General features: G+C 30.6%; 6 protein-coding genes across 6 annotated transcripts; 4 read left to right on the top strand and 2 right to left on the bottom strand.

Annotated features, from left to right (window-relative positions):
* Positions 1-1,037: 1,037 nt before the first annotated feature.
* Bma-esyt-2 (C2 domain containing protein) lies at positions 1,038-7,694 on the top strand (the record flags this gene model as incomplete). The annotated part of the gene is made up of 17 exons (XM_043076460.1): positions 1,038-1,091; positions 1,778-1,921; positions 2,052-2,129; positions 2,289-2,450; positions 2,661-2,780; positions 2,960-3,049; positions 3,219-3,305; positions 3,449-3,638; positions 3,901-4,151; positions 4,519-4,653; positions 4,909-5,067; positions 5,331-5,483; positions 6,293-6,402; positions 6,516-6,599; positions 6,949-7,089; positions 7,371-7,479; positions 7,620-7,694. 17 exons carry the CDS (start codon positions 1,038-1,040, stop codon positions 7,692-7,694), a joined length of 2,142 nt encoding a protein of 713 aa, XP_042932394.1.
* Positions 7,695-8,579: 885 nt separating this feature from the next.
* Bm883 (Uncharacterized protein) lies at positions 8,580-10,522 on the bottom strand (the record flags this gene model as incomplete). The annotated part of the gene is made up of 5 exons (XM_043076459.1): positions 8,580-8,709; positions 8,969-9,153; positions 9,251-9,364; positions 10,042-10,225; positions 10,452-10,522. 5 exons carry the CDS (start codon positions 10,520-10,522, stop codon positions 8,580-8,582), a joined length of 684 nt encoding a protein of 227 aa, XP_042932393.1.
* A 1,073-nt stretch (positions 10,523-11,595) lies between these two features.
* On the bottom strand, positions 11,596-14,278 carry Bm12109 (putative 28.7 kDa protein in RNR3-ARC15 intergenic region, putative; the record flags this gene model as incomplete). The annotated part of the gene is made up of 7 exons (XM_001897139.2): positions 11,596-11,682; positions 12,085-12,222; positions 12,360-12,869; positions 13,067-13,138; positions 13,263-13,526; positions 13,919-13,981; positions 14,147-14,278. The coding sequence occupies 7 exons, from the start codon at positions 14,276-14,278 to the stop codon at positions 11,596-11,598; spliced, it is 1,266 nt and encodes a 421-aa protein (XP_001897174.2).
* Positions 14,279-15,392: 1,114 nt separating this feature from the next.
* Bma-cri-3 (Mitochondrial glycoprotein) lies at positions 15,393-17,205 on the top strand (the record flags this gene model as incomplete). The annotated part of the gene is made up of 6 exons (XM_001897138.2): positions 15,393-15,522; positions 15,924-16,086; positions 16,356-16,413; positions 16,567-16,687; positions 16,807-16,913; positions 17,056-17,205. The coding sequence occupies 6 exons, from the start codon at positions 15,393-15,395 to the stop codon at positions 17,203-17,205; spliced, it is 729 nt and encodes a 242-aa protein (XP_001897173.1).
* A 673-nt stretch (positions 17,206-17,878) lies between these two features.
* Positions 17,879-21,237, top strand: Bma-fem-2 (Uncharacterized protein; the record flags this gene model as incomplete). The annotated part of the gene is made up of 8 exons (XM_043076458.1): positions 17,879-18,084; positions 18,297-18,493; positions 18,860-18,978; positions 19,341-19,538; positions 19,741-19,887; positions 20,273-20,369; positions 20,714-20,884; positions 21,107-21,237. 8 exons carry the CDS (start codon positions 17,879-17,881, stop codon positions 21,235-21,237), a joined length of 1,266 nt encoding a protein of 421 aa, XP_042932392.1.
* Positions 21,238-23,992: 2,755 nt separating this feature from the next.
* Positions 23,993-25,119, top strand: Bm17356 (Uncharacterized protein; the record flags this gene model as incomplete). The annotated part of the gene is made up of 2 exons (XM_043076457.1): positions 23,993-24,051; positions 25,050-25,119. The coding sequence occupies 2 exons, from the start codon at positions 23,993-23,995 to the stop codon at positions 25,117-25,119; spliced, it is 129 nt and encodes a 42-aa protein (XP_042932391.1).
* Between the last annotated feature and the right edge of the window lie 1,081 nt (positions 25,120-26,200).

Here is a 26,200-nt window from a genome sequence, read left to right as displayed (position 1 = left end):
GACCTTTTTAAGAATTTCTATGTTGTTCGGTGTTTTTCAGATAAATTAGTTAAACTTCAAAACATTTATAATATAATTTGAAATCTTGTTAAGATTTTTCAACGGCAAATAAACGATTTTTGACTGCTTTTTTTTATATTAAATTTGTAGTCTTGAAAGTGTAAAAAAACATTCAACTATACAGCCGTCCATCGGAAAAGTGATATATAGCAGTGAAAGAACAGCTGTATGGGATAATTGTGTTTTTCAAGTTGAACAGGAGACTAACAGAAAGATTTAAGCTATTATAGTTCATTGTTGCACTTTTTCTCTAATTATTTTGGTGGAAAAGAAATACATATATGTTCATTCACTGAAATTGGCATCTTTTATAAGCTTATGTTTGCATTCAGTTATGCTTCATCTAATGATTACAATAAAAAGTAATGATACCTGTAAGAGAAGAATGTAAGTGTAATTATTGGTTGTTAGTTAGCTAATTGGGATGACAACTAAAATTAGTCTCATCGATTCTGCTCGTTATGTACACATTCTCGTACTCTTATATTATTGGCTTTTTTAATTATTAGTCAAATTTTGTTCTAATGCTTTTTTTTTTCTCGGTTGGAATTATTTGCTGCACTGTGCACTGTTTATTCTTGTAAAAGTTTTTATAAAAATTTTCCTCTAAATAATAATAAAAAGACATGAGAAGATATCGAAAAGTACTAAACAATGATGAATTTAATTAATGGAAAATTGCTGACTAATCACTTCGTATGATTCATTGAAATTTCAGTATTTATTGGAGTGATAGAATTTAATTCTTTAGGAGATGGCTATCGTAAGTATATGATAGTTATCAAAATGTTATAATTGATTGGAAGCATAATTGCTTAATTAGAATAGAAGATTTTTATTGAAATTAAAGTTAATGGATAAACGATTAATTAACATGGGTTGGTTCTTTTTATACATTCATTTCAGATTATTGTATTGGAATTATTTCTTAGATTGCTACTACTGTAGGATTCAAAGGCTGATGCAAAAGTGTGAAAATGACATGGCAAAATTATGTGATACCAGTAATGGGCAGTTTTATCATTTTGGGGGTATATTTTCTCTACTTCAGTATATGTAATGTATAAAAATTTATAAAATATCTCATTTTTAATCATTTAATATTAATTTTTATGTTAATGAAAATTTTAATATAAAAAAATTTAATATTAATGTTAATTTTTTAATCATTTAATATTATTTGGTGAACTGGTAATGATTCGAATGCATTGTTTTACACGAAGGATCTTGTTTGAATTCCTATGTTTTTTAATTATTAAATAATTTTAAGGAAAATTATATAATTAAATCAAAGTTAGACTATTGGTGAAAAAGGTAAATGATTGATTAAATATGGAAAGTTTTGAGATTCTTAACTGAATTACATAAAACATAGGTGCTACAAGCATTGCCAGTGCAAAATATTAGATTCTCCAGCTTCGAGTTGAATTGTAATTTATGGTTTTAAATTTCGGCTCTATTTTTTATGCAATTTTTTGTCGCATGAAAACTCCAGCATCAAACTGTCAAATATTTAATGATATCTAATGTCTGAATAAAATTAAACAATCACTAGCATTTTTTTGTTATTTATTATTAGTCATCATACTGTGTACAATTTTTTAGCTCATTTCTATCATTTCATAGATATTTAAGGTATTTAACTAATTAAATGGTTGAATTAATTTTTTTTTTCTTTTTAAATCTATTTTTTTAAAACTAGATCTGACTTTTGTAGTCTTGTTTTCTGCTTGGATATTATCAGTTTTCGTTTGGATGGATTTTGATTCTTGTTACTTTGAATGGTTTAAAATCATATATGTGGCGACAACGCGAGAAACGACTGCTGGGTTTGAGACAAGCCGCTCTAAGAGAACGAGAGGTTGGTTTTAGTTGTTCAGATAATGCTTGTTTATTCAATATAAGTTCATATTTTTCTTAAAAATTAGATGAAATTTAGGCAGTAGTGGCATCGTTTAAAAATTACAAAGCATATTTTTGTTCATTTGCAGGTTATATTAGCACAGCTTCAGGATCTTCCAGCTTGGGTTCAATTTCCGGATACTGAACGAGTGGAATGGCTTAACAAAGTTTGTTTCCGATTAAACAGTGTTGCGTTGCTTATAGTGTGTAAACTATACTGCTTTCCATTAATTCTTTATGTATATTGGTTAACTCCGTATGATTTCTGCTAACTGTTATTAATTTTATGCTGTCAAAGTTTACTGAGGAAAATTGCATTTCTTTAGGTTATATTGCAACTTTGGCCCTACATTACGGAATATTCCAAGTATTTCATGCGTGAATATATCGAACCTGAGGTTAAATCGCAGTTGCCAGCTATCTTCAAGTCATTCAAATTCACGAAAATGGATATGGGTGATATTCCGTGTCGTGTCGGTGGCATTAAGGTAACAGTCATAAGTTCTTTTAAATTTTCATAAAAATTTGTTCTTATTACAACCTGCTTTTTTGAGAGACATCGAAAGATTTATGGTAAAGTCTTGTTGTCGGATCTTATAGACCTTTCGTTAGATTAACTCGTATTTTACATGTTTGACAATTGTTTCGAAAGTTTTATGTTTATTAGTAATTAATTTCTGTCTTTTCTTTCTGGTTAGGTGTATACACATAATGTTGGTCGAGATCGTATTATTGTTGATATGGATATCGCTTATGCTGGAGACGCTGACTTTGATGTTAGTATTGCTGGTTTTACTGGTGGTCTAAATCAACTTCAGGTGAGTATTTTATACCGTTTTTGAGATTGAAACACATTAGAAAAAATATTTGGTTACATTTTCCGTTATGGTGGAAAAATAAAACAGTTAGAAAAATTCTGTTTAAAAAAATGCAACAATTAATCTTCATTACCATTATTAGCTGTGTGATTTTGATATAATTAAATGATCTGTTCCAGTTTTCTGGAAAGTTAAGAGCTATCTTGAAGCCATTACTACCATATCCGCCAATGGTTGGCGGAATTTCCGGGTTCTTTTTGGAAAAACCGGTGAGTTCGACAAATTTGAGACGAGCAAATTGTTTTTCTTTTTTTTCAAAGTTAATTTGAAGTTATTGTAATAACGCAATGTTAATGATGCAATGGTGCATCCATGTATCAACTTCCTTCGTAAAAATTTTTGCATTTTAATTTGTATTTTGATTCTTTCAGATTTCAGAAAATCGATTTTAATCTAACCGGCATGGGTGAATTTGTGGAATTGCCTGGTTTGTTAAATGCAGTTCGTGCAATAATCGATTCTCAGGTAGATGATTTCAACATTTGTTCACTTCTACTACGAAATTCCCATAGTTTTTTTTTTCTCTGTTTTACTCATAACATTGTCGTTTTTCTCTCAGCTGCAGAAGAAAATTGGTGAAATCTTAGTGAATACAAAAAATTTTCTAGGTTTCGGCTTTATGTGTGCTTCCGAATGAAATAGTTGTTCCATTAGCTCCAAATTTCGATATTACGAAGTTGCATTTGCCAGAGCCTGATGGTGTACTTCGTTTGAAAATTGTGGAAGCTAGGAATCTGGAAAATAGAGATATAAAATTCACTAAGAGTATGGCAAGTGATCCATATTGCCAAATACATGGTATCATTTCTTAATTATAAACAAATCGTTGTAATTTTTATAACCTAAGAATGTGTTTTTTTGATTTGGGGTAATTGCTATACATTATGCTATGTTAGCTCTATAAGTCCATATTTTTGGAAGTGATTGGTTAAAAAAAAGATTTTTTAACTAACCTTTTAGGATCCGTTCATTTATCTTACAATTCAGTTGTCTCATAACTTTTAACGATATATTTATTTAAATTTATTGGATCTCTTTCATCTGCTCTGGACATTTTCAGTTGGTTCCCAGTTCTATAGAACCAAAACGATTGATAATAATTTGAATCCAGTTTGGAATGAATATTTTGAATTTGTTGTTGATCAAGCTAATGGACAAAAGTTACGTATAGAATTATTTGATTATGATAAAGCGAGTAGTGATGAGGAATTAGGGACATTGACGATCGATCTAATTAATGTCAAAGAAAAAAAAAGTCTCGATGACTGGTTCCCATTAGATGCATGCAAGCATGGCGATATACACATCCAGGTATTATTTATTTCAGAAATTATGCATAAGCTTTCTAAACATTTTAGTAGATTGTTAACTAATGTTAGATGAAGTTGCAATAGCTAAACTCAGTTTTACCTTTGTTTTTTTCTAACTTTTTTTCTTAAATAGTATACCTATAACATACCTAGAACAAGAATGATGCATTAAGGATGGGTTCGATAATGAAAAAATATCGTCGGATGAGTAAGTAGATCTTTCCTTACAAAACTCATATCATATTCATTAATTAAATTGGCTCATTCTGTTAGATTTTACATAAATAAGTATCCACGGTTCATTTGTTTCAGGTACATTATAACGTATTAATTTTTGATAAAATTGTGCTTTTCGAGTATATTTTTAGGCTGCTTGGATGAATTTATCATGTTCGCCTGCAGACTTTACTTATCAGGAATTTGGAAGCTATTGGTTCAATACTGATAAACCAGTACATTCAGCATTGCTTATGATCTTTATTGACAGTGTATCTGATTTGCCGGTAAATTTAGTTTCATCTTAAGTTGATAAGGAAATGCTATTGGCGCTGATTCGCTACAGTTTCTCAAAATTTGGTTAGCTAGGCATGTATATTAGTTGCATCTTGTGTTGAAGATCTGGGCAGAAATCAGATATGTAGTCCAAATTTCTTTCAGTTTAAATAACTGGTAAACACTTTGACCAGCAAATCATCCTCGATAATCTACTCTTTTCGTTGTAACAAGCTATTTTCAAGTTTTTTATTTCAATTTTTTAGTATCCAAAAGCAAAATTGGAACCGTCGCCATATATTATGGTAAGTGTTGGAAAAGATTTCCAACAAACGCCGACGAAAATAAGAACTGTTAATCCATTATTCCAGATCAAGATTCTGTTTTTTGTTCGTTATCCCGAAAGGCAAGAAGTGAAATTTGAGGTATGACATAATTGACTTACACCATTTAATTAATGATTCTACCTAATAACATTTCAAATACTTTAAAATGGTACTTTTCCCAATCTGTGACTAAAGATATTGTTGCGAAGAAATACTCTGAAATTCTCAGAATAAGTGCTTTGGTAAAATTATGAAAAATAGAGTAACACAAAATTATATGTTTTCCATACATAGAGAGTTGTTATGATGCTCTAATCGATACGAAATATCTTCAATCTTTATTGTTCTTTCCTATTTTCAAGGCTATCGATCATACAACAAAACGTTCTCTGGGTGAATTCGTTTTGCCGCTGAAGACAATTTTGCTAGAACCGAATTTGGAATTATTTGAACAAACCTTCCCATTAACACTAGGAGTTCATCAGAGTCCAATGGTCATCACAGCGCGCATCAGGGTAAATTAATTAGGATAAAAAATGTAAATATATGGCTGTTATGTTACGTACCTTTGGTTATTAGATTTTCCATAACATATTGAAATGTAAGGTATTTTTCTTCTAAAACTATCTTAGAAGGGACTCAACGAATATCCTTCTCTTAGATATATTATACGATCTAAGGGATATTTTGAACTGAGCTTTTCGTTTTTTGAGGACTAAAAAAATTTGTGGTACATATAGACTTCTGGTTAGGATTACCCTGTTGTATTTGTTTTTATAGGCTTTGGTTACCGATCAACAAAAAAGGAATTCTGTTTCTGGTGGTAATGGAAAAGCAATTTATGGTAATGGTAAGATTTTATTTAAATTAAAAACATATCCCATTTTTTTCCATATCTGATGTGTGTATGTGAGAAGGAATTTTTACAGTTACTAACTTTTATCAGTGCAAAGATACGTTACATGTGGCAAATTTTTAAATGATTATTTTCGTTACTTGAATCGTAGTTCCCTCCTGTTTTCACTTTGCTTTGTATACAGTTTTTATTTTTTGCACTCCAAAAAGGTTTAGAAAATTCAGTCGAATGATCAACAAATAGTACTGTAATGGGATTTATTCTTTTTAGTTCAAGTTAAGTTATTGTCTGTTCAAAAATGATTATATATTTCGGTCATATTTTTTAGAAGTGTTCATTGAAAGAGCTGAAAAATTAGTAGCAGCTGATAAAAGTAATGAGCGAAGTAGAAATTTCGCAGAATATGAGGTGAAATCGAATGAGGGTAAAACATCAATTTTGGATTCGAAATTATCAATTAACGAAAAGATGAAAACAAGAAGAAACAGTAGTGATTCAGCTACAAGTGCATATAGACGTCGTCGTACTTTTGGTGAAAAACTGTTTCTAACAAAACATACGCAAAGCAAAGAAAAGCCGTAGGTTTTTTGAGATATATTTCAGCAATATTAGAAAACAGCGATTACTTATGTTGACTTTCTGAATTTTTCAGCAAACTTCTATATTGTATTTTCTCCATATCTTTTTTTAGCACTGGTGAAAGTGGTCGCTTGCAGTTTGGTCTTCAACATCTGAAAGAAACAAACAAGCTGATAGTTCGGGTCATACGTATAATGTGCGTATTATTCAGTTTCAAATAATTATAAACTGTTTTTATGTTATAAATTCTCTAACAAATAAGTATAAACAAATCTCATATGGAAAGATTACCTTTTAAATCTGTAGCACTGACTCACAATACTTATTACAAAATAGATGTGTTATAAATCCATTTCTATGTATCACTTTTTGTTATATTTTTATTGATTGTTGATTAGTTTTTTGATGTGGTGTGTCCCGAATTACTTGGAACATTCGTTTAAAACAAAGGAACATATAATCATGTTCCTAATACTCTCCCGTGCATCTCGATTGGATTTGTAATTATTGAGCTTTCATCTATACATATATCTATGATATTTCAGAGACTTGTATCCACTTGACAGTCAAGGTTCTGCAGATCCGTACCTAACTGTACGTCTAACACCTTCCGACAATATGTATGGCGGTGAGAAACGAAAAACAGCAATTGTTAAGAAATCTCTTGATCCGGTTTTCGATAATGAGTCAGTTTCTATTAATCACATTTTTTTCTTCAAATCATTCTCTTCGAGAAATGTGCAGTAAGTCTGATCAGATATTCATTTCTAAGGATTTATTTCCCGCAGTTTTCAGCAGTTGGCATAGATGCAGTATTTTCGAATGAAAAGTGACTTTGTTTGAGATGCAAAGCTTCATTTTATTTGCCTTAAAACACTGAGACATCTCTCCATTATAATATATGGTGGGATTCGTAGTGAATCAAATCAAATTTCATCATTGTATTTCTTAACATTAAATTCTTCAGATTCGAATTTGATCTGCACTTTAGCGATATCGAGAATCACATGCTTATCTTCACTGTAAAGGACGCTATCAATTATGGACCTTTTAGCAAACCTCCAGTTCTTGGGATGGTTCGTTTGTCCAATAAATTCTTTAAAATTTTTGCCTCTAAATATTTTTGGGATTCATTATTGTTCAAAGTCTTTTTAAAAAGTACTAATGTAGTTGTCTAAAAAATAGTTTCCCAAATTATCTTTGCATATTTTTGTAGGTACAAATAAAATTGGATAGTCTGAAAATAACGGAAGAATTCTCGAGTTTTTGGTATGATCTCAAATGTAGTTGATTATCAGGTCGCAGTCAGTAGCGCACGTATCCCGAGTTTTGATACTGCAATTGCATCTATGCTGTTTTGAATTTACTTCCACATTTTAGTTGATATTGCCAATCCGTGATTTTCCATTTTCCTATTCTGACTTTTGTTAATATATTTGCATTCATTCAACTTATGTTCTTGGAAAGACAATCAATGAATTTTTTGATGGTACTAAGATAATTCCAATCTTCCATATCCAATTTGTTCCTCTCAAAACGAGCATCATTTTCCGTTTACCGACAAGTGACTAATTCATTTTTTTTTTTTTTTTATTTTTTATTCTGCTAAACGCTCTGTTCATCTTTATAGGTACAAAAAAAAAGTTAAAATATAAATAGAACTTACTAACATTGAAGAAGCATGGTATATCATCAAAAGATGTTCAGTGCCAACCGTACATGTGCAGTATCTTTTATAAACACTTGGTTTCTTTTACATTATCGAATCTGCAAGATTCCACAAAAGCTTCAAAAAAATCTTTAGAAAGTTCCATATTCTGGTTTTTACTGAACATCTTTGTTAAGTTTTTCTGACATTTCACATCTTGCCTGAATAGTCTCTTATCACTTATACCCACTTCAGCCCTTACTGAAAACTCTTTCTTTTTCTTTTTAATTTAATGACACGATGCGATAAACCCACCAAAGCGTTTAAATGTAATACTTCACAAAACTGGTAATACTTCAACCTTTCACTTCTTTGTGATAAATTTAGTGTGATAAACAATTACGAGAGCATTTTGACATCAAAGTAAAAACTCTGTTAGCAAGAAAATATGTCATTAAGCTGGTTCTGATATATTTACCTAAATAGATGCATAAAAGGAAACCATATTTTCTTATTTTCTTGTCGAATTTACTGTCTTTGAAATACCATGCATGTTGTAGTTGAACCCTTTCGACCACCGAATTCAAAAATATTTTTAGATGGGACTTCTTCGAGAAAACCTAATTCTTCACCAACAAATTGCTTTTTCAGTTCATCCCTGTAATGTAGATTATTCTACAGTGGGAAAATACTTCACTCAAAAAAGAAAAAAAAGATGAAGTCGTATAAGTTGGTAATAATTTAAACTGTTGAACTATATAGTTAAAAGATCCAAATTTCTCTTTACGCTCTATAATAACGAACTTTATTTGCTAAAGTCACCAGAATAGGATAAGGTTGTACTAAGGTCTGTCAAAAAGATTCATGGCGATTAATGAATTCTATGTATTAAGTAATTCCCATAAATAAGACACTACCTCGAGAAATTACATGAACAAATGATGAAAAATCCAGAAGATCTCAGAGTTCTGCAAACATTTGCCTTGTATTTTTTCAAACGATAATCACGATCGACTGAGAGTGACAGCGCATCCCAAGTGCCTTTGTCAAGCACTGCGTCGAATTTCCCCAAATTAATATCTTCACTCAGTAGATCGACTACCTAAAAATGACTGTCACATTTAAAACTAGAAATGTCTTACTGATTATATTATGGATATAAGATATAATGGATATTATGGATAAAAATCAAGTATTACCCAAAAATCAATTTGAATACTTCCTGCGTATTTTTTGTTTGCAAGTTTCCTGGCTAATGATATTGCCTCTTCGGAATAATCAACACCACACAAATGAGAATAGCCTTCTTGTCGCTGAAGTGAAGAAAAATATGGATGACACAGAATCCATCTCTATCATCAGGTATGTAAAAATTTTCAATAAAATTTAATAATTATAGGTCTAATAATTATAAAGCAAGCCAATTAGTCTGCAAACTGCAACTGTCCTTTCTGTCACTGCAAATGAAAAACTTTTATTATATGTGAAGATGAAAAGGAAGCAGAAAGGAACATTTTCAATGAAAAGAATGTAGAAACGTAGTTTACAATAGGAGAGATAGGAAAAAAAATGTAAGTGATTAGACTTCGGCTTGAATCATTATTTTAATAATGTCACCTCAATGATGAGGTGACATTATTGATCTTGCCTATTTATCTCAAGCTATAATATATACTCCCTCCCTGTCTAGCAAAGCAGTGCAAACTTCCTCAAAGGAAATGATAAATTAATAGAAGTTCGTTTTGGCTACACTTGTACAGAAGTTAACTAAAAGTTTTGGTTTTTTTCTTTCTCATAATAAAACACCAAAACAAATTAATCTACTTGCTTGGCAAGCTTAAAGCATTTTGAGCAACGCATATGGTCAAAATTTAAGAAATTCTATTTGTAATGCATTTTCCAATTTTCTTGAGTTGCATTTTTTTGCACAGAACTATTACCTGGTTACTCTGAAATGCAATACTTCAGCTATAACTTTAGCTATACATACCAGTGCTCTCAATAAAGAACCATTGCCACAACCAAAATCAATCAATTTGCATGATTTTGATAACTGTTCATTCCCGCTAACGTACTTCACCAAGCGATTTTCAGCAGTATGTCCAAACCATATCTCACCCTCATCTCCAAATTCTTCGAAATTTTTCAGTTCTCTTTCGTAATGTTCAATCCAACTGCAATATTACCTTAATCCTAATAAATGATTCATTCCCTAACATTAAAAGAAACCAACTGATCTCCTCTTTTTTTTTCAATTCATGTTAACTTTTAGCATGCTATTAAATACTTCATACTTCAATAGTAATGAGAAACTGACAATTGATTTAACAGACAGTGTTAATAATGCAAAGTTGCATTTCTTTTCTAAAGAAAGAACAAAAAGAATATTTTAAACCTTACTATTCTTTAGTAGCAAGCTTTGAACAAATAATTTCATCCTCAGTTACATTCCTGGGACTTTCATTAGCCATATCTCTCTCTCTCTTTCTCTCTCTGTAAAGTGTAATTACTGAAGATGGGAATAAGTAGTGAATTGCTTACGACGAGAGATCACGTTACAAAAAACGCGTAATTGGTTCAAGTTTTTACGTGAAACTTTAGATGCAATACGTAGATAATATAAAATGCATAAATTGAATTTCTTCTCAGTAAATATTATCTATCAATTAATGAGCAATTTTTTGCATTAACTTGCTAAAAGCAAACATTTTAGCTAGACACATGGAAATTATTGAATAATTTTGCAACAAATATACAACAAAATGATAGAGATTGACATATTGACGAGAGATCACGTACGTACGTAAAACCAGCACGTAAAAAAAGAGACGACACTAACTCAGCATTAATACGTAATTACTCCCACTACTTCACATGTGTCTTCTTTCTGTCTTACTATGGATGTCTCTTCTAGTGTATGCATGTCTGCCGAATGTTATTTCTTCACCTCTTATCAATCTTTGTTCTCTATGCACTTGTAAACGTAATATTAGCAACACTAACGTGTATAAAGGTCATATCATCATGAGTTCTTGAAATCCTAAATTTTTTTTTAAAATTTCATAGATTCTATTGTCTTTTCTAATTTAAAAAGATTGTCAACAAATACAGAATTTTTTTTTTTTCAAATTTTTTCTGAGATTTTAAAAAGTTAAATTTATTCTAATATTTTTCTGTTCAAACATTTACGAATTAATCCCTTTCATACTATTGCTTCTTTCTTTTTTTTTTCTTTTCTTAACTAAAAATATGAGAGATAATAAGAAAAATTGGATAATTTCGTCTAACAATGCAAAACAATTAAAATTTAACATATTTAAAGATATTGTTTAAATAAGACTGCAAGTATTATTATGAAGTGAGAAAGAAGGTTAGATTGTAGCTGAGAGAATAATGATAAGAAATTGATAGCTAATAAAGATAAGAGAATGAATATCTATCTATTTGAACTTTTATTTCATTCACAATGACAATTTTGGACAAAGTTGACAAACTGTATAGTATGAAAATATTTTCAGATTTATAATTAATGTTGCAATTCTTTTCATGTTACCAGCAATGGAATTATAAAATTTGTATAAGTAATTGGTTTCTTGAATAATGCTGGAGCATCTATTTCGCCTACTTCAGCCTGAAATTCTTTTTCAAAAACTTCATCCCATCAACAAATGTTGCTAAATTAAATGAAACTGAAAAAAAAAAAATAGTGATAAATAATACTCTATAAAAATATATGTATTATTGTATAAAATCGATTAGATATATATAAAAATTGATAAAATATTTCCATTAGTAATCATAATAATTATTGTTCATTTTTATCTTACTACAAAATGAAAATTTTTATTATACTCAATTCAAAATATAAATTAATTATTGGGATGTAACTCATTTTGTGAGAATAAATTATAAAAGGAAATAAAATAGAATAGCATATATTTTGGTAAAATTAAAATAACACTTCTGATATTTCAAATTTAAAACTTTTGCAATTTCACTTTAGGATATGCTAATTGAAGTTATTTCAACGTACCGGTGTATGTATGAGCACAAGTTTATCAATTTTTGGATTACCAGATTGTCTTATCACTTCGATGGTCTGTTCTGCGCCTGGCTCAACAAACGAAAACACTGGATTCACTCGATATAGGAAGTTATCCGAACATTTAATCTATATTTAAATATCTTATTTCATCCTATTTTCGCAATTATAATTTTTCTTTCTTAAAAAAATAAATGTAAAATTTAATGGAAATTAATTTTATCTCTTCCAACTATCATACAGGGAATGAATTTGATAAGAGAAACCTTAAGTGCCTGTCGTTTACCAGTACCATTCTTGGTGGTAAACTTTACTGAACCACCAGCTAATGTGAATTTCAGTTCTTTCGGGTCATAGGTTACTTCCTCTTTCTGTTCTTCCTCCTCTTTCTTCTGCTCTTCCTTCTTTTCCTCCTCCTTTTTCGCTTCTTCCTTCTTTCCTTCCTCCTCTTTTTTCTGCTCTTCTTTCTTCTCTTCCTCCTCCTTTTTCTCCTCCTCCTTCTTTTCTCCTTCTTCTCTTTTTTCGCTTTCTCCCTTCTCATCCTCTCCTTTATCTTCTTTTTCCTCTCCCTCTTTCTCCTTATCTTTCTTAATTTCATCGTCTTTGTCCTCCTTTTCTCTTTCCTCTTTCTTTTGTCCTGACTCCTTCTCCTCTTCTTTCCTCTTTGAACTTTCCCTCTTTTCACTTTCTTTCCCAACAGCACTATCTTTATGGCCCTCACTCTCTCCACCCTCCTTTTCATCAAATTTCTTATCGCTTTCTCTTTGCTCCTTTTTCTAAAAAGTTAGAGCTAAAATGAATGCTTTTTCATAAGAAACATGCAAGAAATGATTGGAGGCGCAAATGTCACTTCGAGCAAAGCTACTTTGTACCTTTGAAATACCAATGATACATGTAATCCAGCAGTACATTAATTTTAAATTTGTCAATTAGAAATATTGAAAGAATGAAATAAAGAAGAGCGAAAGCGTACATTCTTCTTACTTCCATATGATTTATCTTTCATCTCATCCTTCTCTCTCCTCTTTTTGCCTTCATCTTCCTTCTGAAAAGTACTTTTTTTCCTTTTCAAATATTTCTTCAACATATTTGCTTAAAATTTCAAATCTCTAATCACTGAGATATATTTACTGATATCGATAACAAGTGATAAGTATTGATATGATTACCTCTGATGCTTCATTCACTTCTTTCTCTTTCTTTCTTCCACTTTTTTCCTCCTCTTTTTCGTCTTTTTCCTCCTTTTTCCTTCTCTTCTTTCCCTCTTTCTCATTATCTTTTCTCAATTTATCTTTATCTCTTGTATCATCACTTCCTAAATTTGGTTCATTTTTTTCACCTTCATTTGATGGGCTAAATTTTCCACCGCTTTTGCGCTCTTTACCACTTTCTAATTTCTTTGATTTCTTCGAACGACTTTTTTCTTCCTTTTCCTGAATTGTTTGATAGAAATTGAATAATTAATTTTTTCATTAAAATTCATTACATAGTTATTTCCACTAAAGTGAAATTTCAATTAGCAATAATGAAAAATTGAATAGTAATTAGATAGCAAAATTAGCGCAATTGTCAAATATCCTAGAGAGAATTTTATATTAATAATTTTTTGTTCATTTTAAATATGTCTAAGATGCAGATTGATTAATCCTTTTGACACATATTAATTAAGCAAAGCATAGTTTTTTGTGCATACTTATTCTAATCTTAGATCACTGTTAATTATTATTATTAACTTTTTTGTTTTTGAAAAATCAAAATTATCTCTTATTGTTTGCTTAATAATCAATGTAATCATCTGATGCTACATTTTAATACGAAAATTAACCTTTTTGGAATGAATTTCTTCTTTTTCTTTCGTACTTGGTGTACATACTTGGTTCTTCCCTTTCTTCAAAAAAAAAAAGAAAGGCCAAAGCTTTTAAGTTGATTTTTTTTTTTGGTTTTATAGCATAAACTAATGCTTACAGCATTTTAAATCTAAATTTCTTCATCAAAAAAAGAGGAAAAAAATTTTTTTTTTTTTTTTTGAAAAATTGATGGAGGAAAATTTTACCACTTTTTTGCCTTTGCATAATATAATCAAATAAGTGAAAATAATTAATATTTTGAGTAAACCAGTAACAGTTATAAAAATCCACATTAGTAATGTACTGGCTGCAAATTTTATTGCTAATTCAGACATCATCACAGTTATTTATTCGTAATGTAATATTCAAATTAAATCACTGATTCGAATAAGCAAAAATATCTTTTTTGTTCTTTTTGACGAGGAGCACCTCATTATCATGAATATATACTATTATACTTTATTTAAGTTAGTAGTGATTTCCTATGTACTTATGCAAAATATTTAGATCATACAACTTCCAACAAATCCTGAAATTATTACAATTATCCTGATATTATGTTAGAAAAATATAACTGATAACAGAAGTAAATAACTGTTTAAAGCAATTCTAAAATGTACAATGATGTAATAATCTAATCAAATCTCTTTTATATATTTTTGAAAGCTGATGCTTCAAAATTTTAGCTAATTATAATAGCTAGTTGTTTCTCTATAAGTAGTTAAAGAGGAGATAAGATAATTCAAGATGCTTTAATTTAAATTAAGAAAGCACACCTTATTATTAGATTGGAAGAAACTTAACTGAAATTTATTATGGTTATTAATTTATAAGATTTAAATTGATGAGATCTAATAATTCTTGAACATTTTCAACCTTTTCTCACTTCATATTTTTGCAACAGTTGCAGGAGGCAAAATGTTGCATAGTGGTATACATAAAGCATATAAGATGCGTTGTGCAGCTATTGCATAGCTTTGTGCAACGTTCACTTCTTATGGGTATTCAGGATTTGAGAATTGCGTTCGCTAGGTGCTACTGTCGATGAGGAATTGATTGTAATAGATGTGGCAGTGGTTATTATTGCTATTTTGAACTTTTAACTGTACTAAATGAGAGTATCAATAGCTAATATTCATGATATTTCTTAGTGAAGTGTTATTTATTAGAAAGAGATCGAATAAGTCTAATGGATAAGCTAGAGATTTATAAAAGTTTCTTTTCTTATGATGTTCCTTGCTCTTCTTTAACTTATTATTTAAACTCCCTACTTTTTTTTTTTTTTTAAATTGTTATTTGAGCTCTTTACGCTGTGGTGTGATGATAATGTGAAGTACGGTAAATCCCTTTTTTCTCGGGGTTTTTTTTTAATGTTGGTTTTCTTCACAATCGTTTGTCGTGATGCTTTATTTTAATCTTATTAGATTTTCTTTTATATTGAAGGTAGTCAAGATGCGGTCAACTGCAGTATGTCGCGCATTGTCAAAAGCTCTGCAGAGGCATGTTTCAACAGCAGCTGTTTGTTCTGGAATAAGAATGTCACAACCAGTTTTGATGGCTCGACAGATGTCGACCACCCGACGTATGTTTTCACAAATTATCAAAAGGAGTGATACAGCATTTGGAAGTATAAACTATTTCGAAATTTGTCAGTTTTCTAGCCGACAACAGCGATAAACTGTTACTTTGAACCCAAGCCTTTTCTGCTACTGTTCGGCACTTTCATCTTGAATCGCATGCGAAAACTGCTATTTGAGATTGCCTAAGACTAACAATGAGCAATGTTGTTGTATCTGAACAACTCTATTCATAAGGAATTGCTGCCGCTCACATGTACACTTTCTTAAAGATCCATCGAAATTATGTACGTGTGTGTGTGTGTTTTTTTTTTTTTTTCTAGGATATGAGAATCCTGTGGAATAACGCTAGTTTTCTGATTGTCAGAAAAATTATATTGCAGTTTCAGTTGCTTCTTTGTTTTAGCATTAAGTAATGAATTAATTGATGCGCTAAAGAATGAAATTACCGCTGAGAAACAACTGGAGAAAGAAAATCTTCGTGGTGAACAAGCTCCAAGAATCTCGGGTTTCGAAATTACAACTGATGGTGCCAATGTACATTTGGCAAAGTTGCACGGCAGTGAAAAGTGATTTTTTAATTTTATATGGTGGTTTCAATTTAGTAGTCAAAAACTTGTTCGGCAATAGCGTATAAATAGCGTTCAAGTGCAAATTGTTGTATCATATGTTAACGAGCTAAAATCAAGTCATTCAGTCATTAAATATATATGCAAAAATGCAGTGAGAGAGTTGGTATAGAAAAACATCAGGTTTCCTTAATAACTACCGTAAACTTAAGGGTTTGACATTATCATTGAAATTATTATAAGATATGTTCCATATGTAAATTTTTTAGAATTAATGTATACTTTAATGTCAACCATTCAGTAGATATGGACGGCGGAGAAGATGAGGTCTGTTTTGATTTTCCGTTTTTTTTTTTTGTTTATTCCTGTCTAGAATTTGTAGTTTTCTTTTGTAAGTAGTCAATCTAACACTTGCACATTAATTTTATGCTCTTTCATTTATCTTACTTCTCATTTGGTCTTATTTGTGATTATTTGTAGGATGAAGGAGTTCCACTCGCCCTGCCTTCACTTACTATAGAAATCATCAAGGCACAACAACGATTATGCTTTTACCTTGATCTATGCGAAAACGAAGAAGCAGCGGAAGCAAATGAACGGTGTAAGTAATATTTAAGTTTGATTACTCTTAGCCGAGTCATGCAACCCGCAGCAACCTACGAAAAGGAATTAAGTCAATATAAAAAGTTTTCCCTGATGCATTCAGTGTTTTAATTGCAGTTGATTTCCGCGTAGCAGAATTTTACATTGCTCCAGCATCTAAAGGAACGGAAGATGAAGACGTACCTGAATCAGTATACTCATCATCCGGCAAATATATTGATCCAGTATACATTTTCACTCAATTTTCCAGTGTTTGATTAGCTTGAATAATCAGTGCATCTGTTATTAAGGAAAGAAATGCTACCTTGAAATAATGGAATAAAGAGAAGGTTCAAGATCTAATTAACTAGGTAATCAAAATTTCAGACTTTGCATGATCTTTTGTTCAATCACTATTTGGCGGAACGTGGCTTCGATCAGAAATTTTGCCGTGAAGTGGTGGATTTCGCAACACACTATGAGCATTCGCAATATGTTAAATTATTGACGGACATCAAGTCATTTGTTTCAAAATGAAGAAATAATCAGGAGATGACTGTTACTTATGAAATCGTTCAAAGTAACTGCTGAGCTGGAACTCCATAACATATTTTGTTTTTTTTTTGTGTGTTTGGACATCTTTTAATTCATTTGTTGTTGAATTCATGCATTCGATTGCTACGAACCGTTGATCTTAATGCATTTTTTTTAATTTTATTTAGTAAATTTTGGCAAATATTTTCATTTCTTATATACATTTGAAGTCTATTCATAGACTCAAAATGATGATATCTTTTTACCAAAAATTGATTGAATTCGAGGAGTTATTTCGAATCAATATTTAGCCAATTTAAGAATAAGGAGAAAAAAAAAAGAAACTGATGATGTTTAGGAAGTGTTAACTTCTGGGAGAGAGCTTGTCTTATAAATTGCCGTGTGTGGATTGATATAGTTATTTTGGGTTTATTTTAGAATACCAAATTATATGACAAAGTGTTAGAGGAACTGTGACTACTTTTTTTCTAGTCATAATTGTTTGATGCTAAGAGTATGGATTGTGGTTTTGACTAGCAGTGCTGAGTTGTGACGGTTTGATACTCAAGTTTTAAATTCAGCTAAGGTAGATATAAGTGAGATCGATACACGTGTAATAACTTGTATAGGCATGTAAAAGCATGATTTGTATATGCATGATTTAGGAAATTTAAGGATGGATGGTGGATGTAAAGTAGGGCTGAAAGAATTGCAACCAAGCGGCGATGAATTACTGATATCATTAGTGAAAAATTATTTAAAATATTCGCCTGATGCGGATAACAAAATCACTATTAGGTTTCGTTCACCTTACTTACAAACCACAAAGCATGATGCACGTGGTGATGCAGTAGCATTGATTGTTGAACACTTGCATCAAAGGTTTATATTTTTTTCAAATTTCTGCAGCATTATTTAGCCCTTTTCTGGTCCATGTAGGTCAATTTATTCAAAATTCTTTCTTTCCAGAGATGACATGTTGAATTCTTAATTGAAAAAAAGTGCTTTTATTTCTCGATCCATAAAAGAAACTGTTGCAATTGCTCTATGCTGTGAAGCAATTTTTGATTAATGATATCGCAATTATTTTTTAGAGGATTTCCACCTTCAGCGGCTTATACAATAGCATATTCATTAGTGGATATGTATGCAAATGAACTAAACACAGCGGAGGTACCATTTGATGAAAATGATTATAGTGCTATTGATGCCACGGTTTGGTGTCGTGAAGTTATACATTATTTGAATATGTATCTCAACAATTTGGTAAACAGTTTTGTTCCACCACCAAGTAATTTGTTATCAAGATTATCGTTTTTCTTATTTGCTGTGGTAGTTATGTGTTACTAAGAATTAATTAGTAAAGCAATCGTGACGCTTGTAGAACATAACAATAGTTGGTAATTACGAGATTTTAAATGGACAAAACTTTTCAGTATTTTTTCCGGTATCTATAAGGATATGCTTATTGTAATAAATTCTGTCATTTATTTTTGCTGGACTGAATAGGCTTTTAAGCATACTTTTCATTCAGCTCAAATAAAAATGAATAAAATCTTTTAGAGTGAAAAAAATACTTTAGATTTATATATAGTTCAAGAAATAATATGCTTTATTCTTGCATGTCACATTTTTATATGTACCCGAATTTTTTCAGAGATTCAGTCAATTTCCGATCAGCTGTTGTATTCGTACTGTGCCCAGAAAAATAGACGTTCCAAAATGGAAGATCGTGCAGTTCTTCTGCCCTCACTTTCCGTCATTGAGCCATTAAAGGTTTTTTTTTTTTTTTTTTTATTGACTTAATTATTTGAGACTTTAATCCCACAAGAGTGTAGTTAATAATATTTACGTTTAGAACAAGAAAAGCAAATGATAATATGAATATAAATTTATTTTTCTGACTAAAATCGGTGAATTGGATTTTTTATATTAGTTTCCATCCACATGTCAAATGTTTCTATGATAAATATACACGAAAAGTACAGTATGTTAAAGAATTCTGTTATCACTGTGTACCGAATCTTCAGTGCACTATTCGTATATAAGTTGGTATTATATTTTGAAGTCGGAAATGGGAGATATTTTTAAAAAAACTGGAGTTTTGATAAATGACTACATATGTTTGTTTATTATAGGGTGATTGCCGTGATCGCGATTCGTTTTTTGCCGTATTTGATGGACACAATGGAGTCGATTGCGCCAATTATGCAAGCTCCCACTTTGCGAGATGCCTTATTGAAAATACGCAATACGCTGTTGGCCAAATTGAAAATATAATGAGAAATACCTTTACTGAGCTTGATAAAAGACTTACTGCACGATGTAAAAATGAGGTATTCATGATTGTGTCTTTGTGTCGTAAGTGCTGCTAACCATAAAATTATGTAAGATCTGTGATGTCATTAATTTGGATTAAGCCGTTACATGATTTGGAGTTAGGTGTATAAAATAATGGTAACTTATTGTCACTCATCTGTAGAACACTTAGATATGTCGTATTTTGAAATTAATGCCTTTTTTATACTATTCTTTCAGCATATAAAAGGCGGTACTACCGCTGTTTGTGCTTTTTTACGAGCTCAAAGGCATTTGTGTGTTGGTTGGTGCGGTGACTCAGCTGCAGCTGTTTTAAGAAAAGATGCTGTACGGACATTATCATCAGCCCACTCACCAAATGTTCCGGTAAATATTCGATTTTTCATATATAGTGTACTCGAACACGTGTTCCTTGAATAGAATAGTTGGCTGCTGGAGTATAAATTTTTCAAACCGCCATCAATAATAGAAATATAGATTAGGTGCACAAAGAAACATTAATCATGAAATCGATGTTGATTCGAAATGCTGGGATCACCAAGTATATGCGTTATAAAAAAGATCCTCCTATCGATTCGCGGTTCAAAATAAACCGGACAAATTTTAATACTTATAACATTTGTAAGCAAACCATTTGTACTATTCAGGTTGTTAAAGCAGATATACTTTGTAGTTGTGATGAAAGTAACAGATTGACAGATATTAATACTGAGAAAATGTTTCACTTTAATTTTCATTCTATCCAACTCAGGAAGAAGTACGTCGAATAGAAGAAGCTGGCGGAATGGTTGTGCCTATACAAGGCGAGCTGAGAGTTAATGGAATTTTAAATCTAACACGTTCTCTCGGTTTGTGTTACTGAATTTGTAGAGCAAAAATTTTGATGAATGTTTTTAAAATTAGTTCTTGTTATTTACATTATACGTTATAAATTTAAATTGTATCACATTAATGGATCTCGAGGCTTTCCTTTTTCCTCCTTTCTTTCATTCCAGCGTATTTGTTGAAGTGTGTTTACAGGAATTCCTGGTGAAACGCTAAGGATTTATTGGATCGGGACATATTATAATCTAAACTAATAAATCAGGATGAAAATAGTGTCCAAACTCTTTAAATTTCTTTTATAAGCTTGTAGAACGGAATCCTTGATCTTATCATATTGAGATTGATAATTCATTCGTATTATTTGCAGGTGATATTGATGGCAGACCGATGATATCATCTGAGCCAGATGTTTTGTCGTTTGAACTTGATAATTCTGAATACCTTTTATTATTAGCTTGTGATGGTGTTTGGGATTCACTAAGTGAACAAGCAGTGTATTCTCATGTTGCCCAATTTGTTTGTAAGAATTCACAAGAAAGTAAGCGTATTTAATTTGCTTATTACCCATTGCACAAAACTCCGTTTATTGAGAAGTTGAAAAATTTTTTAGGCAACTGGTTTTTCTGAGACAGTTTGATAAAACTAAATATGTAAGGTCAAGTTCGAATTAGGTCAAAGCCATAATTCACTATTCTATCTATGATATCTCTTACCTGGAAGAGTTCGAATTGTATTCATTTATTTCATGTATTGTATTTAGATTATGGTAAGTTGGCAGAGTTCATCGTTGATCGAGCCAGAGAAGCAGGGGCGACAGACAATTTAACGCTTATCTGTGTTTTTCTAAGGCCCGTGGAAGATTTATGGAACCTGTTCACTGCTGAAACTTAATTTATAATTCTTAAGTGATTAGTGCTGCTTTATTTGTCAACATTTAATCACGAGAAATTTACGACTTATTGGCTGTTTCTTTTTTTTTTTTCAAGTGTGCCTTGTGGAGTACTCTCTGGTGTAGTCTTATATACTGTGTATTTAATTCTCATCAGGTAGATCCTTCTGTTGCATTTATTTATTAATTTAAAATCTTTTTTAGAGATCACAGACTGAGAACTGAAGAAAATTTATAGCTTGTTTTATTTTTATTTTGTGCGTTCCCACCCAAACATTTAGCTCTGGTATGATTTTTTACATCTTCAGGTCTTATTTCATTATAAATTCATCTTTTTCTAAATGCCATTTGTTTTTATTTCTTATTTTCTCTTTTTTCTTTTATTTTTTGATATGGTCGCTTATTCGTGACCTCGTCATCTTCCTCTTCTAATAAAAATCAATCTTTCAACTTCAACTTTGTTTCGGATTTCGCATATATTGATGTTGAATCTCACCAGCTGTCCATTTTAGATTTGTTTTTCATTATTTTAATGGCTTCTTTTGTAGAGCCTAATTAACTGCTAGGATTGTTTGCTTGTTTTGAACTTTCTCTTCCAGGAATTTTTGAGGAAAATTTTTCTGATTTCATTATTTGTTTGAGCATTTATTTGCAAAGTTTCTTCGAACCAGATTGCTTTGCGTATCTATTTTAGTAGGTACCATAGTTGTGCTAAGTGTTTTTTTTTTTTTTTTTCAAGTTTATACATGTTTTCAATGTTATTCATTGTTCCAGGCTTTTCATATATAAATTACGTTTGATGGAAGTGTAAATATGGTTATGTTTGTATTTTTCTAAGTGAAAATGTTATTGCTTTGGCTTTCAATTAGATTTCATGGTCATATTAGCAGCATCTGTACCAGGAGCTAGCAATATTAGAAATAAAGGAACCGTTTGAAGGACTCAATTCTTCAACAGATTCGAGTTTAAAAATTGAAATTTTCTAAGAAAGTGAAGGTTTGCTGGATTTCGGAACTGAATACATCTCATGGGTTGATCGAATCTAATAGTGGCTTGCTCGATCTTTTTCTCGTTATACAATATTATTTGTTGTTTTGCTGCCTTTCATATTCCATTCTATTTGGAAAGTGGGAGAAAGTATCATTGTGGTAACTGACAATCTAGGAATGTGGGGATAGATTTAGCATTTTTTGCAACTGAGTTAAAATATCAAAGGAATTATAAACTTAAAAAAGCTAAATTTCCAACAACTCAGGAAGATGTTCCAGGACTTCTTTGAGTCAAACAGGTTGAGCTTTGAAAGGTTATATTTTTTCTCTCTCTCTCTCTTTGTTGAGTAAATGTGTATTAACAAGAAAGTGGAAAGCTAAAGCTACTAGTAATTTATATTTGATTTCGGAGCTACTGTAATACTAACTTGATCAAATGCCATAATTTTGTTTATTCTTTCTAATTATTCATAGTTACAGACAAGAAGTTTATTTATTATGCATTGTCAATGACGAAAATGATAATTTTGGCATATTGTGATACTCCTTTGTGAATATTTGACGGATTTGCCCATTATATAAAAGTTATATTGCAAGTAATGTCCGTTTAACAGGGAAAAAAGTCCGGAATTTCCAGTCATATTTAACATCCTGGAATATTTGATGAGGAAGAAGTCGGTAATTTTTACATTCTGGGCCACTTCACTGATACAGTTGACTAGAAGGTGTTATATTTAAGATTCATTCATTTTATTTCATTTCTATATTAATTTCTTGGAAGGTTCAAAGGAATATAACTTACTGAGTTTATTTGTTGACTATAACCCATTTTTGAAAATTTATTGAGAGAAAAAAACAGTCGTTATAAAATCGTAAAATTGCTGTTATTTTAAAGCAAATATTTTTATGCTATAAATAAATAAGTAATTTATGCTATAAGTAAATAAGTACTTGTAAAAATGATTAGATTTTGTTTTACAAAAGTTTCTTTCAAACCAATTTCAAAGTGATGTGCCTTCTTTGACTTAATTGAATAAATGCCTAAATTTGTAGATGGGAAAAGAATTGGTTCATACATATATAAATGAGAGAGAATGATTATTGGAAGAACAAATTTACCATTTTGTTCTGTATAACAGTCTGTTATGACATATTGCTATTAGAGAATTAATAGTCGTCGAATTTTTGGGATATTTCTTCAATTTTTGGAATATTTTTCTTTTTTCAAATGAATATCAAAAGTTTTTATAACATTTTTAATTTCAATACATATATTTACTCAACACGTGACAAAATATATGATATGATGTGAAATATATGTTAAAAAATATATGTGGAACTAAAATTTAATGTTTATTAGTAGAAAAAAATAATATCTGACTTACTAGAGGATAATTGACACAATTTTAATAAAAGCAATGAGAGATTTTTTGCTAAGGACTGCATTTGTTGAATGAAATAGTCAAGTATCGAATAGCGCGACATTTTCCATGAGACATTATGAATTGATACACTTAGTGTTGTAAGTTATTTACGAAAGAATAAATATTTCAAAATTTCCAAGAAACATTTATTCTTTTATTTTCACAAGCAATAATAATTCATTCATTTAGCATTCTCAGTGACGAAAATGATGATTATTGTGTGTTCTATGATACTTTGTGGTACTTTATTTTTCCAGTAGTAGAAAGAGTGATGCAGCAATTATTATTGTTTTCCAGTATGAAGATTAGAAATTTGTTGCTAATCGGTTTGGTAGAAAGGAAGGATGCTGGAATCCGAGAAACCGAATACCGGAAAGAACAAGGAAGAGAAGACGATTAACGAGTTCGTTGAGGAATAAGAAACTTCGGGAGCTGGAATTTAACGGCGACAGGTTAAGGTGAGTCATTCTCATTGAACTGATTGTAAGATCGAAGATGGGTTTACTAGTTACCAGTCAATTGGTGATAGAGATTCTGAAGTGTCAATGTTGTTAATGGTGGAGCGGATTTTTGTGGCAGATCTAGATTGAGGTAGCTGAGTGCTTATTGATGGATGGATGAATGGTGATGGTAAATCACATTGAGCTAAATTATAGTCTAGTTGAAGTTCCCGGTTCTTGCCACCACCATGAAGCGCTAATTGCAAGAGCACCGGAAATATTTTGCCCTCTTACATAGGGTTGTTCTTGGAGACAATTTCCTTCGGTGTTGAAGGTACCTCAAACAGGATTTTAATGACGATAATGTAGAAAGACTGCTAATCTTTAGCTTCAAAGAACTTGAATTAATAATGTATTTAAGACATTATACTTGGATTTATTGACATAAGCATGCTTATCAGTTCAAAAAATTTAATGTGAATTGCTATGATTTGAATTTTCAATGTGCAGTATTTGTTGATTAATGACTTAGTACTTGCAATTATGCACTAATTATCTGCAAGAATAGAATGAGAACTAATATTCTGTGTGAAATTATAGATGCCCAAGATAAACGGTGAATTTCGAGAGATTATGTAAATCGTTGGAAAACTACTTAGGTAAACTATTGTCAAATTGGAACTGTTGGTAGTATTTTAAATTAGATTTATTTCTTGCTGTTTCCATTGTTTGGAGTGGAATTTTTTTTTTTTTTTTCAAAATTTTGAAATAATATCTTTGGACTGGATAACAATGGTGTATAATAATTTTGAAATGACCATAATAAATGGTTACATATAAATACAAATACGGATTGACAAAGTCAGATTTTTTTTGGCTCATATTAATTTAATTAAAAATGCTTTGTGAAAAATTTCAAACGAACTATAAAAAATCGATTCAGTTGCGATTAAGTTTTCAGGACTAGGAAATCTGTGGAGGTATTGGATGCCGCTAATCTACTTAGTACTAATTTTTGGCTTGACGTTTAAGAATATCATTTTGATCACTAATAATATCTATTGCTAACTGTATTACTTAATTTTTAATTGTATTTAATTACTTAACAATGACGTATATGTGTATAAAATTGTAATTTGAATTTTTTGCTATGTATTATCACATATGTGTTTTCGAATATTTTTTTTTTTTATATGTTATGATTTAGTTACTCACATGTTAAATGTTTTGAGTAATCAGTAATAAAGTTATCACCATTAATGCCACCTTGAAAAAGGATCCGTGAGAGACTCGTTATCTAACTATAATCAGAATTGTACTTTGCATAATCTCTTCTTCAACCACTATTTGGCGGAATCTGGCTTTCGATCAGAAATTTTGCCGTAAAGTGGTGTCTTTTTATTCCCTTATGTTTAGTTAAACCTAAAGTTCTATAAAAAGATTTAAATTTTCAAAAATCTAAATTTGAAACTCTTCGGTCATACATTTTTTCATTTGTTTCTCGCTTCTATGTTAGGAGAATGTCTTGGTGACTCAGTTGTGGACTAGAATTACTAAATCTTTGTGTATTGTGAAAATGGTGATATTCTCGATTTAAAAAAGAAAAAAAAAGATGGAAAGAAGATGAAAGAGACTGACTGTCCTTTATTAGAATTGAATTTATATGAGTGAGGATTGAGCATGTCTAAGATAAAATCACGTGTTTGAAGAATTGGAAGTGTTTACAAAAAGGAGATTAAAATCACATATGTGAAGATCGTAAGATTGTTTACTATTTAAAAAGAAGAGTTGATTTATGATAATATGAAATTGGTTAGAAGTTTTCGCGAAATTATAATTCGCGACAACTCCACAAAGTACTTACTAATTAAATAATAGTCACTTAAGTTAAAAATATCTGTCTTCAGTGAGTAAATAATAAAGCTAAAAGCTGTAAGACTAACTATATATACTTTTTTTCTAGCAGAAATCAGTATTTCGAATCGAAATTGCTTCTCTGAAGACTTCAGCACAACTTTTCTAAACTTCATAATTATGTAATGAGGGGTTTTTTTGATAGTCGGACATTGGATTTCACTAAAACTAAACAGAGTGATAATTTTGAAGTAATTC

Source organism: Brugia malayi, assembly GCF_000002995.4.
Source record: "Brugia malayi strain FR3 genome assembly, contig: Bm_v4_Chr1_scaffold_001, whole genome shotgun sequence".
NCBI classification, from domain to species: Eukaryota; Metazoa; Nematoda; class Chromadorea; order Rhabditida; family Onchocercidae; genus Brugia; species Brugia malayi.
This window is presented reverse-complemented; position numbering and strand designations above follow the sequence as displayed.